At 38.4% G+C, this 19,470-nt stretch overlaps 3 protein-coding genes across 3 annotated transcripts in view; 2 read left to right on the forward strand and 1 right to left on the reverse strand.

The window, feature by feature from the left end:
• The first annotated feature begins 62 nt into the window (after window positions 1-62).
• LOC146453415 (methionyl-tRNA formyltransferase, mitochondrial-like) lies at window positions 63-13,009 on the forward strand. Its single transcript, XM_085096510.1, has 12 exons — window positions 63-257; window positions 2,541-2,607; window positions 3,057-3,163; window positions 4,790-4,870; window positions 5,832-5,954; window positions 7,251-7,290; window positions 7,384-7,446; window positions 8,026-8,104; window positions 8,223-8,314; window positions 9,597-9,666; window positions 11,029-11,111; window positions 12,653-13,009. Exons 1-12 carry the CDS (start codon window positions 133-135, stop codon window positions 12,797-12,799), a joined length of 1,077 nt encoding a protein of 358 aa, XP_084952636.1. The 5' UTR covers window positions 63-132; the 3' UTR covers window positions 12,800-13,009.
• A 188-nt stretch (window positions 13,010-13,197) lies between these two features.
• On the reverse strand, window positions 13,198-14,169 carry LOC146453416 (neuropeptide Y receptor type 6-like). The gene has a single exon (XM_085096584.1). The coding sequence runs from the start codon at window positions 14,167-14,169 to the stop codon at window positions 13,198-13,200; it is 972 nt and encodes a 323-aa protein (XP_084952710.1).
• A 4,071-nt stretch (window positions 14,170-18,240) lies between these two features.
• The window catches only part of LOC146453417 (U6 snRNA-associated Sm-like protein LSm7), a 6,110-nt gene continuing 4,880 nt past the window's right edge, over window positions 18,241-19,470 (forward strand). The window contains exons 1-2 of the mRNA XM_085096604.1: window positions 18,241-18,300; window positions 18,380-18,467. Of these exons, the coding sequence (XP_084952730.1) occupies window positions 18,295-18,300; window positions 18,380-18,467 (94 nt within the window). The 5' untranslated portion in view covers window positions 18,241-18,294. The remainder of the gene's footprint in view (window positions 18,301-18,379; window positions 18,468-19,470) is intronic.

Below are 19,470 nucleotides of genomic sequence, written 5' to 3' on the forward strand. Positions count from 1 at the left end.
ACTCGCCAGTTCCGACAATTTTCGAGTGACCGCGTTGTTTCGACCAGTCTTTCGTGACTATTCGGTTACCGTCGCGTCGTCGGACGCTTTGGTTCTCGTCAAGATGGCGGGCTGAGGAAAACATTTACCATTATGATAAATTTTGTAAGATCTTTGTCAACTAGAAAGGGAAACTGTAAGCCTCCATGGAAAGTTTTGTTTTTTGGAACAGATCGATTTGCAGTACACCCATTGAAGGCGTTGATTGAAAATAACAGGTGAGCTGTTGGCAAAATACCGTAGCTATTGGATGGTCCATGTAAATACCACCATGATAAGCTTATGATGAATGGAATAGCTCTCGCAGATTTAACATATAAAGGTGGTCGGTGGCTTACTACAGTTTTCTGGAGTGAAAGAAGGCCTTAAATCAACAGGAATTTTCGCGGAGATTTTTTCTAGTACAATAAATACAATAGAGATAATCTTGAGTCAGAAATTAAATTTGGAATGCTCAAAAAGTGTTTTAAAAATACAAAAGAATGAGTCGTAGTGGGGGCCTGGAAACTACACCTTTTAGAGTTGTCTGGCTCTAAATCTAGCCGTACGACCTTCAGGATTTGGAAAGTGGGCAAAATAAGTATTTACAGGGAAGAACACATGAAATTACATGTATCTTTTGGCTCATTTCGTGTGGTGTAGTTCAATTCTGAGGTTTTTATAGCAAAAAATCCCATCTTACTAATAACCTTCACAAACTTGAATAAAGTCATTCATTTGGAGTGGATTTGGTGAATTTTGGTTTACTTTTTTGAATTACCATTTTCAAAGCTTTTGGTTGTGAAAACTATTGTGATTGAACAGCTGTGTAAAGGCACCTTAATTAACACATGACAAACAAAATATGAGAACTAGAGTTGGCATGTCTGAACTCCAAACCAATAGTTGGCCAGTTGGCAAACTGTAGCGACAAACAGAACTTGTTTGAAGTTTGAAGGTTATTTGCCTTTCTTTCTAATATATTTACAATTTATTGAGTGGTTAATGTATGGCGAGGTGACCTCTAGAAACCACCAGGCTTATAGTTGAGGCCACCTCGTACCTAAAAAATATATGCTTATATAGTTTGTGCAACAAGTGTGCGGCTTTGCCAATTCAGTGTGATTATTTTATTAAAAACTCTAGCAGTTTATACTTAAAGTTGGGAAAACTTGTCAGAGAAGTGATTGTAACAGGAAGGGAATTCCAGATCTTTGGACCTTGGTAAAGAATTGTGAATTTTTTCAGATTAGTTCAGCAATGATGCACGCGATAGTTGTTGGCAGTTCTGGTGCTATAGCCATGAATTTGACTGTTTGTCAAAAACAAGTTGAAAAACATTTAAGGAGGCAAAAGGTTGTTATGATAACAGTACATAAATTTCGCTATTAGAAACGTATTGATTTGATAAATATCTAAAATTTTTAATTTGGAGAATAAAGGAGCAGAATGTGCTCTATAGTCTGAATTGGTAATAGCTCGCACAGCCCGTTTTTGCAAACAATAAATTCTATTTAAGTTAGTTATGTATGTAGATGACCATGTAGAATTACAATAGGTAATATAAGGATAAATTAGCGAGAAGTACAACTTAAGTAAGTTAAGCTTTTGAGGATAGATAGAAGCGGGACCTGAATAACATTCCATTATTGATTTAGAGATTTGTTTACATAGATAGCTGATATGATCTTTCCAAGTAAGGTGCTCATCAATATATACCCGAGAAATTTAGTAGCGTTGGTTCGTGTTAAAAGTTGGCCACCAAGGGAGAAGGAAAAGGAAAAACTTGCCTTCATTCTCACCAACTTTTCTCTGTTGGCAAAATGCATAATTTATTTGATGTGCAAACAACTCACACGCAAGTTGTTCACTGCTAAACCAATCAAATGTTGTGCTCTCTTCGCATTTGTGATGAACTACACAAGATAGCAGCTGAACACGAGAGAACAGCTATGTTCAAGTTTATCCTATTTTTTAATCTGCATTTGTGATCTCACAAGTTTTAAAAGCTTGTAAAAACAAGTTTAAAGTTCAATTTTGAAATAACTTCTGAATAATGAAGCATCTTCAGCTTGGAGTTATTGGATAATCTATTATTATGTGCCAAGGGAGAGATTTCTTGAAATATAGGACTTTGTCCACACCCTTATGTTTTGTTTTGCCCATGAAGAATATACCAGTAACAATCATGGATCCATAATTCTTCTTGCATGTCATTGCAACATGATGCTTGCATTAGACGCCATGCCACTTATTATGTTTGTGAAAGTTTTTGACGTGCCATAGCAAAAATTTGTCAACTCGAATTTGTCGACTTTTGTTTGCTGTGTGAAGGCAGCGTTTATCACATGGGTTTTTCATGTTGGCCAGAAAGGGAGGAGGGATTCAAAGACATTCCAGCATGCTAATTGGATATGGTTTGGAATCTGATTTTTTATGTTCATCTATCTTTCCCTCCTGCTTCCTGCAAATGACTATTAAGTTACAAGTAGTTTAATGACCTTGCAATATTTTCCTTTTAGAACTTCAGGTTCTATCATAAAACTAATCCATGTGGTCTGTCCTCCTGAAAGAAGAAGAGTGATCAAGGTATGTCAATAAATATTAGAGCTTCGCTAATAATAATAATAACCAAAAAAAAGGTTTCATTTTCAGGATCAAAAATTTTCGATCCTAAAAACGAAACCTTTTTGTTTGATATAATATGGCAGGATCAAGGAACAATTTTTTTCTCTAACAATAACAACTATAAAGTTTCAAAATTGGTTATAATAATGATAGTAATAGTAGCCAGGCTACAACAACAGGAAGTGAACATCACATCCAGTAACAGTATCGGACGTTCTAGTATGGCTTTTCTGCTGTAGACTGAGCCGTGGTCTGCTAACTAAAGGCAAGGTGCTCAGTTTGTCGTACTCTTTACTATTAGTGAATAGAAGCTGACAATGTTCTTTTCTTTCTGTTATAATGGATATATTTTTAAATATATTGATAATTGGGCTACTTAAAACAGATAAATACTTGTTATTTTGATGTAGAAACCTCAGAATGGTCAATCCCTGGACACAGTAAGAGAATTTTCCTTAAAACACAACATTCCAATTTACTTCTGGCTTGGTAAGGAAGGATGGGAACCTCATGAGGCGTAAGTTCAATCAAATGTCTATTTATTTGTTCAGCATTTTTTGGTAAACTTGAGAGCATTTTAAGATAATAGTTTTATAATGATCAAAATTGAGATGTCTATAATTTGTATATCAAGTTGACTGTACATGTACACTGTCAGTTGTCATTTAGAAAGAAAAAATAATTTACTTTTAAAAAAATATTAGCCAACTTTCCTAAGGACTTACTGTTCAAATAAGGCATGAAACAAGTACAAATGTGAAGCAATATTTGTATGGTAAATGTATTTGTGCTGTAAAAACAACAGTTTGGTGGTTTTTTGTACAGTAAAAACTGGTTTTCCAACGCATGCCACTCATCTTGTTTCAATTTTTTCTTACGGTTTTCTTTGCTACTTATTAGAAAAGCTTAAGTTGGATATTAAATCTCTTATTAGACATTTTGGTGTATAGTATCACTGTATATTTTTACACATTGTTTGTATTTTCACTCACGCAGCAAGACTACACACTAAAACATCTAATAAGATATTATGTAATAAATACATCTTATTCGATGGTTTTACATATAATACGCGCGGATATTTTGCGAGTTGCGTAGTATTTTTCCGAGCCCCGAAGGGGCGAGGAAAAATACGAGCAATGAGCAAAATGTCCGCGAGTATTTTATGTAAAACCATCGAATAAGAGATTTATTATTCCACTACAAAAAGATTTTGTTTTTTTGGCTTCTGTGTTTTGGTAACAGTTTTGAAATACACCCGGCATTAACTGTCCATCGGTGTATGGCGCGTACGAATGACGTAAACAATACAGAAAGCCAGTTAAATGTCTTTAATTTGATTGGATAAAATGAAAAGATAAATGACAAGTGATTGACATGCTAAAAACTTGTTTTCGAGCTTGCATCGTTCTAAACTATTCTTCGTCCAGTCTGGCCATTGTTGCTCCTTTTTTCTGCCTTTTCCGTCCGTATTCGCTCTGTTGTAAACCGGTCAAACCGGGACATTACAGTGTATTACGGTCTCATATTTTGCGCGTTCTCTTGACCTTATTTGGTGAAATGACATAATAGTGGAATAATAATATACCGTAAACTGCTGCTTATAGACCCCCTCCCCCCCCCCCCCGCCCCGTTTATTAGCACCTCTGGTTATAGGCCCACCTTCAGTGTACCTGTAAACCAAAAAATAAGCCCTCTGGATATAAGCCCCCCTCTAGCTTTCCTTGTTTTGAGTGATGTAAGTACTTTCACAGAACTCTGTACTCCTTCAAACAGAAAATAATTTTTCCAATTATTGGAAAAATTATTGCGGAACAATAAGTTTATTACTCCCTTGTTATTATCTACTCTTTATTTAACTTAACTGTATAACTTTACTGTAAAAACCGTAACTTTTGAATAAAAATACCAGTTTCATTTGTGTTGTTAGTTTTAATTTTGTTCCAAATATAAAAGCCAGCAAATGAAAAACGTATTGCGATCAACACTGGCAGCTATAGCTTGTTTCAAAATGTTTTTTTTCGTTCCAGTTATAACCCCATCGAATATTAAAAAGCCCCTCTGTGTATAAGCCCATCTAAAACCCAAGGGTTATAAGCAGCAGTTTACAGTATGTTTAAGTTAGCACTCTCTTTCTTTCCAGACCAACAAGCTCGTATGACATTGGGATTGTTGCATCATTTGGTTACCTGATTCCAAACCATGTCTTGGATATGTTTCCATGGTATGAGCTTCTGCGATGTTATAATCAATGCATCTTATTATGAGAAAATAACTGATTTCCATAAATTATCAATCGGATTTTTATGTAACAAGATTACTTGAGGTGATCATTTGTGGCTAATACAAAACTGGTTGGGTTGTCAATTAAAGCAGTTTGAAATGTGAAACAGTTAAAACTGCAGTTAATCCATGGGAGTTACATGACTGTATAATTGGGAGGGTCTATTAATGAGAGAGATTTTAAAGTCTGAGATTTTTTTTTTTGGGGGGGGGGGGGGGGGCTTGTATTCAGGTGTGTTTTAGATGCCTTATCTTCAGTATATAATTTGTTTACATAGGATGAGAAAAAACTAAAGTTAAGTTAACTTTATGATATCTCAAGTAGGTTTTTATGAACGCAGGCAAGTTATTCTAGAGCTGCAGCATTACGGAAGTACTGCAAATAAAAGTATGACACCTTGCACCTCATTAAATTTCGTCAGCGCATCCAGTCAATTGTGGTGCACAAATTTTGCCAGGAAATCCTATCTTAATATCTCAAGCTACAATAAGGTTAATTTTAGCAGTTGAATAGCTTTTTCTAAAAATTTGTTTCACCATTACCTGCAAACAGGTACACTGTGAATTCAAGCTACCACTGAAGCCAAATAGTATTACCAGTAATTTAAATTTTACACTACCTTTGTTTTGCCATTATTTTAATCTAAAGCTATGAATGAGAACTTCAGATATCCTGGGCTCTTTTTAGTGGCCTGCTTGGTCCTTGTGACTAACCCATACTTAGATACTAGGTTAAACTGATGATAACATTAAACACAAGTTAGCCAATGCCTTACAAAGCAGTCTTTTCATTCTAGTGTCCAAAAGACTCCACAAGTTGTATGTCCCATGCTTCAATAATTCTCCCCTCCTCCCCACAATTCTTATAAACACAGCCTTGATGCCATGGTATTTTTCTTTAGTGGTTCCATCAATATTCATCCATCTCTACTGCCTCAGTGGAAGGGTGCTGCACCCATGTCACATGCAATATTGAGCGGAGTAAAGGAAACAGGAGTATCCATAGTTGAAGTCTCCAGAGACAGGTGATCAATTAGGCATTTTACAATAACTGTCCAAATTTCCGCGCGCTGATTGGCTCGTAGCTATTGTCTATAAGAGTACGGACAATAAAAATGACGTCAGATGTAACGCGCGCGCTTTCTCAACGAAAAAAATTGCCAATTCCGCTCGTACTTTTTCCATGTTATTGTAAAAAACAAATCGATGGCAGTTTTCTATGGTCATAAAATGACGCCATAAAAAGTCCAAAACTTGGCAGTGAAACCACTCGCCTGCGGCTCGTGGTTCCACTTGAGTTTTGAACATTTTTTGACGTCATTTCATGGTCTATAAGAGTATAGACCATAGAAAACTGCCGTCGATTTGTTAAATGGAAAGCTAAACCCAGTGTCCAGTCTAATAGATGGATTGAGTGAACCAGGAGGATGCTCTGTACCATTGCTTAGCACCCCCCAGTCTCTATTGATAATGCCCCTTCCCCCACCCCGTCCCCCCTTTAAAAGAAATACTTCATACCAGTGGTCAAAACACCAGTCAGTTTGTCCATAGGAAAACTTGGTATTCAATGTTAAAAATTATTGTGATACACATCCCTTTTCTGATACTTGTTATTAGCTCCAAGGAAAACATTTCAGAAAAAATTAATCTGAATAACTTTTGCCACGATTTGAAATATGCCTCCTTTCTATTAAGCTCCCACACCCATTTATCACGGACTGAAAATATATATTTATCCTCCCAGGAGCTTAAAGCTTTTACTGTATAAGGGGGCTTACACAACAGGACAGCTGAAGTAGGAGGATGGTAAACTTTCCAAGTACAAGCATGACTGTATAATAATTACAACATGCTGAAATAGTCAATAGGACTTGAACTACCGTAGCATCAATCCACTACTGTGTCTCTGTACTAAGCAAAACACAGTTAGGGCCGTGACAGACTAGAGAAAACGTTGTCGACAACTTTGTGTATTTGACAACTATTAGTGCTCCTTTAGAGGGCTATGAGTATATGAGCCATTCTACCACGCCCGAGAGATACGATACAATACTTTATTTAACATGAGATTTACGCTAAGCTTAATCAGCTAGTTTACAGCTAATCCACAGCCAAGTATATAGCAACCATTAAATTGTCTTTTGGTTGTTCTTGCAAATCGAAGTCAGCAAGATCTAGCAATATTCCATAAACAATTATTCCAATCACGCTTGTTGGATATGGGATCATTATAGCCAACTCGGCGCTACTCTCCTCGTTGGCTATCTATCATCTCATATCCAACATAAATGTTTGACAATATTTGTTCTTCTTGTCGTTAGATTTGATGCTGGACAGAGTCTGCTGCAAGAGAAATACAAGGTTTGAAATTAACTTTTTCTTTCTTTCAACTTTTTCTTTACTGAGTGTATGTGGTTATATACAGAATCAAAAAAGCCAATTTTTTTTTCAAAGGTTCCTGAGGATATTTTGTATGATGACCTTTCCGATCAGCTTGCAATTCTTGGTACTAAAATGGTGAGTTATTTTTAAAGCAATAATTAAATGCAAAACCAGTGTTTCTAAATACACTGACAATAATATTTGTTTTTGATGCTTGAGCAAGTGTAACGGCTTACCGTTCTGTAAGGGGATTCTTGAAATATTATTATTGTTATTATTATTATTATTATTATTATTATTGGTGTTTATTTATTATTATTATTATTATTATTATTATTATTATTATTTTAATTATTATCATTTTTTGTTTCTTTGAGAATTTTGATTTGACCCTGATTTTTAGCGTAAGACTACTCTCCTCACCCCTTTCCCCGACCGACCCCACGATGGGATGTGTCGCATGCTGAGAGACATATGAAGTACAGTTTCTTGTGAATTCAAAGAGCAACCAAGCCTCAAGCCACCGACGCTCCAATCTTCTCATGTAAATCCGATTGAAAGGCCAACGCGCTTCGAACGGTATTGGAGGCGAATAAAATTGCAATTTACAATATACACGAAGTAGACAAAAATGTGCATGTACATGTTTAACCAGTAGGGAGACCGAGCACAAAATAAAACAATTAATTTTTTTTTTTTTTTTTTGTATTTTAGCTGATGTACACCCTTGAAAATTTGGAATTATTAAGGAAAAATCCAGTTATACAATATCCAGAACGAAAAGCAAGTTGGGGTTAGTACACGGTTGCAATGTTTCAGGCTCTAGTGGACTGTTTAGTCGGCAAAAGTTATATATCTAATAGAGAATGCCTGACAACTGATTATCCTTTGTGTCATTAATTTTATTGTAGCTCGACGCCTTACAAAAGAGGTTGGCTACATTGACTGGACGCATCACACTTGTTCGTACATCAGGAGGAGATGGAATGCGCTCTCATCCAGAGTAAGTCAGCTTGTGTCCACACATAAAAACTAAACACGTGAAGATTTTCAAACACGCTCGCCAGTTGGATATCATTAAATTTTTTTAAGTGGAAATTTATCATTTCCTTTTGTGTGAAATCAAAAACGAAAAAAAAAAAACGCACGTTTTAAAAAACTGACGACGTAGTCAAATCATTTTCTGTCTACCAGATAGTCGTATTCTAAAATATTGGACGACCCACGTGGAGGTTATCGTCTGAAAATAGGGGTTATTCAGTTTACGCTCAGTAACTCGGGAGTAACTGTTGGCTATGTAGCGTTGAATTAAATACATACTGAGCAAGAACTGCGCTGAAAGCCGATTCAAAGCCAGGGAGTCAACCAATTATTTTAAGGGGTAAGGTAAAGGTAAGGTAAAATCTTCATTTAGACACGGTGTTTCCTTCAGGACTATACAATATTTACTGAATTCAAATAAATCTAACTACCTAACTAAATTAATGTTGTAAATAACTACTACAATAAGAGAAATGATAAAAACCTGCTTTACAAGGAAGCCGTGTATAAAAACAAAATAAAATTTATATAAGACCTCTGTCAAAATCACAATTCTTCAACTTAGATTAAATTCATTAAGAGACAGCGACTTTCGAATATTCAAGGGCAGACTATTCCACAGTACAACTCCGCTGTAAGACAAACTTCTTTTACAATAATTAGTGCGGGGCTCAGTGTGGGATAGCAAGCGTACCATTACTATCTCTTAGGTTATAAGTTAAAGTATCAGAACGAAGTTTAACCCAGTTTACCATCCGCAACAATTCATCAGTACTACGATCGTAATTTGAAAACGTTACGACGCGTGTTGAGCGATTTTGTAATTTTTGTAACTTTTGAGAAAGACTCTTAGAACAAGATCCCCACACCGAACTGCAGTAATGGAGATGAGGTTGGACCAATGAATTGTAAATGGAAAGTAAAGTCTTATATGGGATCAAATACCTAATACGTTTAATGGCGCTAATACCAGAAGCAATCTTTTGTCAATTGGCGTGGTTCTCTCCAAATCTTTTTTAAGTTTACAATTTAATTTGCCGGGCCAGGAAGCCAGATTTCTCGGGGTTTTGACCTGAGATCCCTCTCTTTTCTGGAACACTGTGTAATGAAAATGGGAGGGAGGGGGGGGGGGGGATGTGGGGGGACTGGATCATCACTTGCTTGTCTGATATAGTAACGTCTTTACCTTGCTCTGGTTTCTTTCGCAGATTTTGGTGTAATGTAAATATTTTTTTTATTATAAGATTGGAGTTCAGACCAGCTGGGAAGGGAAAAAAGTCAAATTGATAAAGATATCCAAGGAGTTCCTTAGCCGTAAGTACTCTGCAACTCTCACTGTAATTGTAAATGTGATTTTCAGTTGACTAGTGGTAGTTATTACCAGATCGCAAGAAACGTTCTTCAGTTCCTTACCAATCGCATTTAGCTTTGCACCCCGGTTTTACAGTCTTGTTAAGTTAGTTTTAGATCAGAATTTCGCTTAACCCGCGTAAAAGATCCGGTTTCAAGAGAGTATCATTCGCTTATCGTGTACAAAATTTCGTGTGAACGCTGAAGGTTAGGTGTATGTTGGCGAAACCAAGTGACGCTCTCCGAACAGCTCTTCGCCTGCAGGATTCCGAGACACCCTTGCCGCAACTCTTGTTTTCCAATTTTATTGTATCTCAGTTGATACGCGCAGTGTGATTGGTCAATTTCGCGGGCTGTATTTCAATGTATGGCCCGCTAGATTTGAAAGTTTTTCCTTTCGATTAACCTCAGAGATATAATAAATATCTTACTAACTTCGTTTTCTCGCGAACGGGCAATAAATCAACGGGAAGAAAACGACGATCTGTAACTTACAGTACAGACCGAGAAAAAGAGGTTAGTAAGGGGTATAGATTGCTTTCAATTAGTAGATTCTGTTGCCACTACGTTTGGACTCAAACTTACAGAAGCCATGCACATGAACTGGGGAAAACCTCTCCTGTTTAGAGTAGCCTGTGAACATGCTCCCAAGTGGGGTATAGGGCGAAAAAAAATGGGCGAGTAGGGTGATTTTTGTCTTCGCCCTATACCCCACTTCGGAGCATGTTCAAGGGCTAGTTAAATTGCACTTTATTGTAGCTAGAACATAATTTGAACTAAATGTATATACAAGCGGGTGCTTAACGCTGTTATTATTTTAATGAATACCTAATAAGTCTAAGCGGCCTTTCCAAACGAAAGGTACACGAAATGTTTTACGTGATGTCGCATACGATGTTGCACCGTTTGGCCGCCCTTGATTTGAAAAGTTGCATTTCACTTCGGATTTCAGAGAAGCTCACAAAACATGTGCTAGTGAAACCAAACATTTTGTTTTATAGAGGTTTTCAATTGAGCCAAAAATGTTTTCGCATTTGCCTAGATTTTGCTTTACTCTGCTCCATGATTCGTTAAACAACTCGGGACACTTTGTCGTTTGTTAGAGTGATTACTTTGGCTTTGATTTTACGTCACCCAACTGAAAACAGCTTGCCCCACCAAACATCAATACTTTGCGTAGCTTAGAGGTTTCCTGCGTTTAGCACCAGTTGTAAGTTTTCCCGTCCTTAATTCGCAAGCTGACTTGACGGTGATTGCAAAAACTATACCAGTAGACTGTATATGGTATTGACACAATTGTTTAGTTCAGTTCTTTTCACTTCTCAGTCAGCCCTGAAGAGAAGCTGTCTACAGTCCCAGGAGAAGTAAAATTTGACAGAGACCGCGATATTCTCTTAATCAGGTGTCAGGTAAATACGTCAGTGGCATGTTATAGCCCTTATGTTCACCCCATTTACTCTTTGTGGCTGGGGTTTTTACTTTAAACTCGGCATTCTCTTCTAATTTCCGTGTTTACTTACTGCATTCCGTATTCGATTTTTTGCGAGCTTGTCTTTTGTATTCGTGTTTTATTTACCGTCCTATCTTTCCAGTAATTCGGTGTGGATCCAAATGTCAATCTTAAAAATTCATTAGTCTATACACTTGTAAATCACGACACGAACCCGAAGAGTGTGATTGAATTAATATCACAAAGAGAAACGACATATGCCTTGGGAGGAAAGGACATTCTGACAATGCCAAAGGCTAACACCACTAGGTTTGGACTTAAATCCTGGCGTTATCAGGCGCCCAAACTTTGGAACAGCTTTCCTGATGTTGTTAGGGCGTCATCGGATTTTAAAACTTTTAGAAAACTTTTAGCGAACGAATCAATACTTTGATGATGTAGCATCCATAAGTTGCTTTTTATCCTGTATTTAATAATTTTTATCAATTTTCTCTTATTCTATTTTATTTATTTATTCATTTTTATCGTGGCATGTCCGTAAACCAGCTGGTGTAGTTTTTGAACTAAACCATTTAGCTAAGCGCATGTTTTTCCACGTTAGATAAAGTTCAGTTCAGTATTAAGTCGACGCCTGCTTTACGGACTCCCCTTTGTTACGAATAGTTTTGTTTGTTCCTGCCGCGGAAACTCATTACTACGGACATCGGACAGTTTTCGAAGTCCAGACTGAAACATTCTTAAACAAAACGACCCTCGTTGAAATTAAGAGCGACAAATTGTCCAATTCTAAGCATTAAATTCTTGCAAAATGCACGACGCCCGACAGTTTCGCATACAAGTACTGTCACTTTCATTGAAAGCAAATTGAATGTCCTTGTGTTGTTGTATTTTTTTCAGTGTCTTACTACTTAATTAAGTTTGTATAAAAAGGAGATCGAACGCTTCGAAGTCCAATTTTCTCGTTTTTACTACTTTCAACGAGTATTGAAATTACAACAATTGTTTCTGTCACATCACAAAGAGGTTATGATTCACCACTACATGATGCAATCATTGAACTTAAACTTGGACACAAAATCACGATATAATTCCGTCATCTGCCAACATCCTTACAAGTTTTCAGCGCAATCGTCTTCAGAAGTCCAGATAAGTGAAGGTTAAGGAGTGAACACCAACCACAGAAATTTGGCTTTTGTATTTATTCAAAGGCAAGGTTCCTACGCGACCTTAAAGCTAGACTGCAAGCAGTCCCTTTCTGGTCAGTCGAGAGTGTGCGCTCATAGCGCAGCGAGAGTGGAGCGAGGTTTGCTCCAGTTTTTTCGCGCTCGGCTATTTCGCGCGATCTCTCGACTATCCAGAAAGGGACTGCTTGCAGTCTACCTCTAAGCAATACATTCAAGTTGGCCTTAAATATAAAATCTAACAAAGGTGGCAGGCAAGACTGCCATGTTGCCGCCATTTATGCAATCATCTTTGCTGTTACGTTTTGTTTTGACGTAGGATGGCTGGGTAGGAGTCACGGAGATACAGTTTGAAGCCAAAAGTGTCATCACTGCTCGCGATTTTGCCAACTCGTACCTCCAAATCAGCGCTTTAAAAGGTTCTACAAATAAACGTTTTGAAAACCTGCCGTGGAAGGAGAGATGACAGAAACCTTTGCCGGCGCTGGCCGCTGAATGCACTCCTAATACACCACGACGAGCCTATCATCCTCAAATGAGTTCTTTGGAAAATTGAACATGAATAAGAATTTGCAATTGATGTGTTTATATATATTAACGGGTTTTGTATTCCCGCGCAATAGGAAAACTATAAATTGATAATGAAAATAAATCAGTTTGATTAAGCTGCACCTTGTACACTAGCCAAAGACCGTCATTTAGTGAAAAAGTTAAGGTATTTCCAATGTCTCCACAGTGCCATTACTTATTTTAAGAAAACAAACGTTTGTCCTTTCCAGTTTCTGCTTACTGGAAAGGCTTAGAGTGGACTCATCTGTTGGCCTTACTGCTTGTAGTCGATGAACTGATAGAGCACGCAAGGTATCATGGTGCGTTTGTCCAGCAACACGTGATCTGGGACATGGTTTTGTTTTTCCAGTTCACAAGCTTGCCCCAGGCTTTCTTGAACAAAGAGCGGCGCAGGCAACACGTTCCGTAAATAATAGGATCAAGAAAGCTCATGAATAACACGGGAAAGTTGGCGATGAAGGAATAAACTGCTTGATTTTCAAACGCTTCATACCGACCGCTTCCATACTCCACCCACAAACAAACGACATTCAGCGGAGCGGTACAAACAGCAAACACGACCACCATGAGGGCAAATGCTTTGCACACCCGGATGTTTTGTAGGCGTGTAGCTTCGTGGTTAAACGAGTTGCTTTTGGTGTTTGGCATTCGCGATCTTCTGAGAACCACTCCAGCCTGGATATAACAAACTGATATAAAAACCAGTGGAAAGACGAATTGCAGGGCAGCTTTGATGGAGTAGAAAACAGTGCGATACAGGCGACTGAGCCTCCCATCCCCACAGGACAGCGGACCAAATGTAGCATCCCACAGAACTGGGGCGGTAAACACCGCTGACAGGAGCCAGCACAGACTCAGCATGATAGCAATACTGCTTTTGCTGAAGCGAGGCTTGAGCGGGGTCGAAATCGAGCGCCTTCTTTCAACAGCAATGACAACCTGTGTGAACACGCGAAGGTATGGGTAAAACAGCACCATGGGATACATCACATGACAGGCAAAAAATGACGTGTATCTGGCGTCAACTTCGACGTAGTAAACTGAGGGTGTTAATGTAAGCAGAATAAGAATGTCTACCACCGCCAGGTGTGCCATCAAAAGCTGGTTTGTCGTCATTTTATGGTTTCTTTTCTTCCGACTGATCTCGTAGAACACAGAGGCATTTTTCAGGATTCCGATGACGAAAAACACACCATAAAAGACTTGTAAAATAGTGAGAGCAGAGTCATTGCCCTTCCATGTACCGCTTGGGGAATTCACAGACATGTCTTGGAAAATATCACAAAGTAGAGTGATATGTTCTAGTTCTGTAAACTGTGTGAAAGGAAAGGAAAAGTAAGACAAAATTACTTATTAGCGTGAAGATTACACAACGCGGGAATTTCAGTCCACTTCGCCTTCTATAAAAGGTTTTCTTGGCTTTTATCGCAGACATCCATTAGTAAAAAATGCCTTTTCGACAAAAGATGGAGGCGGAAACATAAAAAAAGCAATCCACCCAAACGTATTATTTAGTCTTGAATAATCAATATTTACCCAAGAGTTTCCTATACATGGTAAATAGAAAGGTCGAAATAAATTTTTCAAAAGCTCATTGAAGTAAAATTATGTCAACCGAGGTATGAAGACAAGATGTTCCGAAATGAATTAGTCGAATTAAATTTTTTTGGTGGTAAACTACCCCAAGAAAGGCTGAATTGCGATAAAAGAAAGATTTTAAGGTATGTTTGGTGAAAAGAAGGACTTGCCCCATGTTGCAAACCAATATGAAGTTTTCCCTTTCCAAGCTTTTGATCAAAACACTTTGTTTGACGTGTCAGTTTCCCGCAGATAAGCCATCAGGTATCAATTGAGCTCTGTGGAGGCTAAACTGAGATACAAAAGCCGAAAACTGTACTGATCAAAATTGAGGCCGTGTTTAAAGGAAGTGTCCAGTCGCGCTTTTCTTTCCATGTAGGTAACTGATGTTTTTCCCTTCATGTCCCTTACTTGATAATGCAAAGGTTGGAAGTCCTTGGATAAATTTTACAGCCAAATTGGACACTTGGTAGGCTCCATTCCTCAAACCTTTGCTTAGTATAAGCGACCGGCGTAATTTCCACATTCGGCAAATCGGGACATAATACCCTTCATATAGTTTATGTTTTCTACACTCTAACACCTGCAGTGCTTAGCTGCTATACTGTTGAATTAAAAAAATAGTAGGAACCGTCAAAATCTGCACATTAAAAAGACACATAGCCCTGATAACTTCCATTTACTTTAAGGCTTTTTGCGGGGGTAAATTTCCGACACAACCCAAGTCAATAAAAGTGGCTTAAAAAGCAACGATTGTATTATGAAAATATTTTTAATAATTCAAGTTTTTCACGCGTTAATTTTGTGCTCAGCAATCTAATTTAACCCACGTCTCGAACTTAAAAACTAAAAGCCCCATAACAGTGCGAACAGTAGCTCACTTCTTTTTTCTTCATTTATCGGTTTCTTATTTCGGTTTTCCTGACAGAAGAGAGAGGGAAAGAAAATGGTAGAAAAATCTCCCTCAGCGACAACAAATTAATCATAATCCCGCAGCAAAACGTAAGTAATAAGCTCGTCGGTTAATGAAAATACTGAGCCGAGTGTGGTGGAAAAGTAAAACAAAAATGAAATGTACCTTGATATTCTCAGTTTCAAATCTTTCTTTGCTGTTTAACTTAGATCATGTTCGTGGTTTTCATTTCATTCATAGTTCTCGTTATTTCGCGGTACGAGCGCTGACAATAATCAGTGAATAATGTAACTCTTATAACTTTCCTCGAACACTCATTTCACCCAACCAGAGTAACCCACCCGTGTGTTTTCATCAGTATTTTAAAGTTGAATATATCATTAATTCACAGCAGCTACTTACCGTGCTCAGAGTTCTATATCTTCAAAGCTTGTCTGCTAATTATTATTGAAACAGCCTGTTTTTCTTTTATAAGTAACAAAGCAATCACATGGAAAAATAATTAAATCTCACACAGCTGTCAACACTAGCCAATCAGCTTTCAATATGGGGACGTGATTTCTGTAACTTAACGAATCATACAGTGCAACCTAGACCGCACTTAGGTTCAGGAGGAAATCAACAAGCAAAGGAACAAACATATCAATTAGTTGGAGATGTTGGATCTGTCGTACACATGAATTACTAAAGCCATGAAAAATGTTTCTGGAAATGCGAACTGTGAATTCCCCACGTTGATTTAAAGTTGATGTACTTCTTATTACGCGAGATCGAATCGGATGCACATTCTTCGCGAATGCGCATAAAAACAGCATTTACTATGATAAACTCAACTCAACAGTAGAGGTGGTATCAATAGTGTGAATAAAACTGTTTTTTCTAGTTAATTTGCTTTGAATTTTTATGCATAATTTTACTGATAAAATACAACAATCTTAATTTGCAAATGCGCACGCGTGAAGGACGATTATATTTTGAGCAGGAAGCATCTTGTATGTAGATGAACTAAATTGAGTCATTGCCAAAACTCAGATCACGAATCTTCAAATCTAGATTTAGTTTTCATCGGAATAAAAAGGAAATTTGTTTTGGGGTTGAGGAATCTGGATTCCGATTTTCCCAAAGCAAAGCGCCAAAAATCAAATACTAAACAATTGAACGTTGTTTCCGAACTAGTGACATCAGCAGCTTGTCGTGGAAAAATCCCGCCGAGGGATGAGTGGAGGGGGGTGGGGGCTGGGTGATCCCTTTAATGGACTAACAGGGCGGCTCCGACCGAAAGGGGTACCTTTTTCAGGATGGAAGTATATAAAAGGGTAGGGACTTTGATGAGACGGAAGTATAAAAAAGGGGAGCCAAAACTGTCATTTAAGTATTTAAAGAGGCCTTTCAAAACATCTCGAAGAGACCCAACGAAAAATAGATAGAATGTTTCTATTGTACGTACGTGATAGACTAGGTTTACTCAGTTTCGAAAGGAAGGGTTTCCTTCCCTGTCAAAAATGCTATATACAAGGGTAAGGGTTTGGACGTCGAGATGAATACCCCCTAGGGGTGGGGTGGGCCGAAGAAATGCAAAGATATTCCTTTCTGGGGTGAATTCGAATGTAATATGTCAGAGATGGCACATCCTCGCAGAAATTTTCACCAATCACAGAGCTGTACGAGGACAAGAGAGAGGAGCAAACAAGTTGAACTGAATAACGACGAGAATTGCACGTTTGTACTACTGAGCTATCTGGCTATTTATATGGAACGGACACTTTCTAAAACCCAAGCTATTAAAAAACTACTCCCTGTTGCTAAAGCCTACGCACAGCGGTTAGCACCTTATGTAAAACCACTTGTATTGTCCTCAACTATACAGTTAATGTCACTCTTTACCTACTTTACGTAATAGAGCCTATTTTACTTATACCCCTGCCCAGTGAACTTTACTTGCTCGGCGTGCTTTACTTGCTTGGCGTACTTCCCTTGCTTGGTATACTTCACTTGCTTGGTGTGCTTTACTTACTTGGTGTGCTTTACTTACTTGGTGTACTTTTTCTTGCTTGGTACACCTTGCGTGCTTAGTATACTTTACTCGCTTGATGCTCTTTACTTGTTTCGCTTAGTTTACTTGCTTGGTGTACTTAACTTGCTTGGCTTACTTTACTCGCTTGGCTTACTTTACTTGCCTGGTGTACTTTACTTGCTTGGTATACTTTACTTGCTTCATCATCACCATCATCATCATCATCATCATCATCATCATCATCATCATCATCATCATCATCATCATCATCATCATCAATTCTCCGCGCGCCACTGGGCGCATAAGGCCGACACATTCTCTAACCAACACTCTCTGTTCCGTGCCGCAGCCTTGGTTACATTCCAACACTTCCACCCTGCCTTTTTTCTCTCCCTCTCAGTCAACAGTCCTTCTCCAAGTGGTCTCCCTCTCGCCCTTCGTCCTTCTGGAGTCCACCCCAATGCTGTAAAACAGTCGTTTTCATCCTCTCTCCTGAGTACATGTCCTAGCCAGTTCCGTCTTCTTCGTCGTACTTTACTTGCTTGATCTACTTTACATGCTTAGTGTACTTTACTTGCCTGGAGATGAACTCACTGAAGCGTCAAATGTCAATTGGGCGTTTTTCAAAGTTGTGCGGTTTCCCCTCCCCCCTTCTCCGTTTTTTGTTTTTGTTTGTTTGTTTGGTTTTGTTGTTGTTGTTGTTTTTCGCTTCTTCAGCGAAAAACGCACAAAACCCTAGGGAAACGCTTGCCACGCAGGCTATGTGTAAATAGGCCTGGGAATCGACATCCTCGGAGACACAGGGGCAGTCAGTCGGGGGCGGGACGCTCCGAGGATGGCAAGGTCTGGGAAGGAGTCCCATCATTCCTAACGGCCTAAAACCAAGATGGCGGTAAGTTTGCTGGAATTGTCAAAACTACAATTTCTTAATTTTCATTTTCTTTGACTATGAATGGCCATTTATTTCACAGACGGACAGGAAGAAAAAGGAGAGTATCTTTGAATTATCAAAGTTTCTGGATAAAACAGTCCGAGTGAAATTTCAAGGTGGGCGAGAAGGTAAGTCGTAACTTGTGTTCGACCTCAACTTTGAGGAACTTCGTCAGAAAGCGTGCATTGAGCTCCATGTTTGCATAATTTGTTGTTAGCTTTTCGGGTAGCCATAAAGTAGTCTCGAATTTCCCCTGTAGTCTGTACTTGGTCAGGTTACCCAAACAGTTTTATTTCCCGATCAATACCCATCGCTGAAACTACTCGAACTGTTCGGTTATCGAACATGATGGAACGATTGGGTTCGATTGAGTTCGGTAATCGAACCAAACAAACTGTGTGAGAGGTCGATTGCGTTCGATTTCCGAACCCAATCGAACTTAATTGAACGTTCTAAACCAACAACAAAGAATTAGGTGAAACGAACAATAGATTGATGTAGCTTTACTATAACATCATTTTATGATCCACTACTGTTATTGTCCTTAAGGCCTAGGGCAAACGTCGAATCTTAGTCGAACTTAATTCGTCGAACCTATTAATTTTGAAATAGGCGCATGAATGGTGCGACGTTTGCGCAATTAAGTTCGACTCAAATTAATTGGTTCGACTCCAGCATAAGTTCGACTTGCCAAGTCGGATAATGCGACAGTGGTTCGGCGTTACAGCAAACACCGTTCTAAACACGCGCTGAACTCAATTCATAAATTATGCAAATTACAAAATAATTGATTCAAATGTGATGGACTGCGCAAAAGTCACAAAAATACCGACTCCCCCATCTGCCAAACGCTATTTCCCCCCCTGACGAGCATGCGCTGTACAAAGACAATTTCGCGACCAGAAATGGCGAGTTATCGAAAGTCATTGCTGACATCGCACAGCGTGATGGAAATGTGTTTTTCGTGTTTCATGAACACTAAATATAAATGATTGAAATGCGAATTGCCTATTTGCAATAAATGCTCAGTGTTTGAGTGTTTTTTTTTCTATTTTTCGCAATTAATTGCCAAAGAAAAGCCCGATGAGCACTGTATTTCGGCATTTCGCTAGCAAGTCCTAGCAATAACTA

Source organism: Pavona decussata, unplaced genomic scaffold (genome assembly GCF_977016875.1).
Source record: "Pavona decussata unplaced genomic scaffold, jaPavDecu1.1 SCAFFOLD_330, whole genome shotgun sequence".
In the NCBI taxonomy this organism is placed as follows: Eukaryota; Metazoa; Cnidaria; class Anthozoa; order Scleractinia; family Agariciidae; genus Pavona; species Pavona decussata.

What these genes read in the sequence shown, in the direction of transcription:
- LOC146453415 (XM_085096510.1), top strand. Translation starts at nt 133, where the DNA reads ATGATAAATTTTGTAAGATCTTTGTCAACTAGAAAGGGAAACTGTAAG. An exon ending in GCGTTGATTGAAAATAACAG is followed by an intron (nt 258 to 2,540) that starts GTGAGCTGTTGG and finishes TTTTCCTTTTAG; the next exon opens with AACTTCAGGTTCTATCATAA. An exon ending in AAAGAAGAAGAGTGATCAAG is followed by an intron (nt 2,608 to 3,056) that starts GTATGTCAATAA and finishes ATTTTGATGTAG; the next exon opens with AAACCTCAGAATGGTCAATC.
- LOC146453416 (XM_085096584.1), bottom strand. Translation starts at nt 14,169, where the DNA reads ATGTCTGTGAATTCCCCAAGCGGTACATGGAAGGGCAATGACTCTGCT.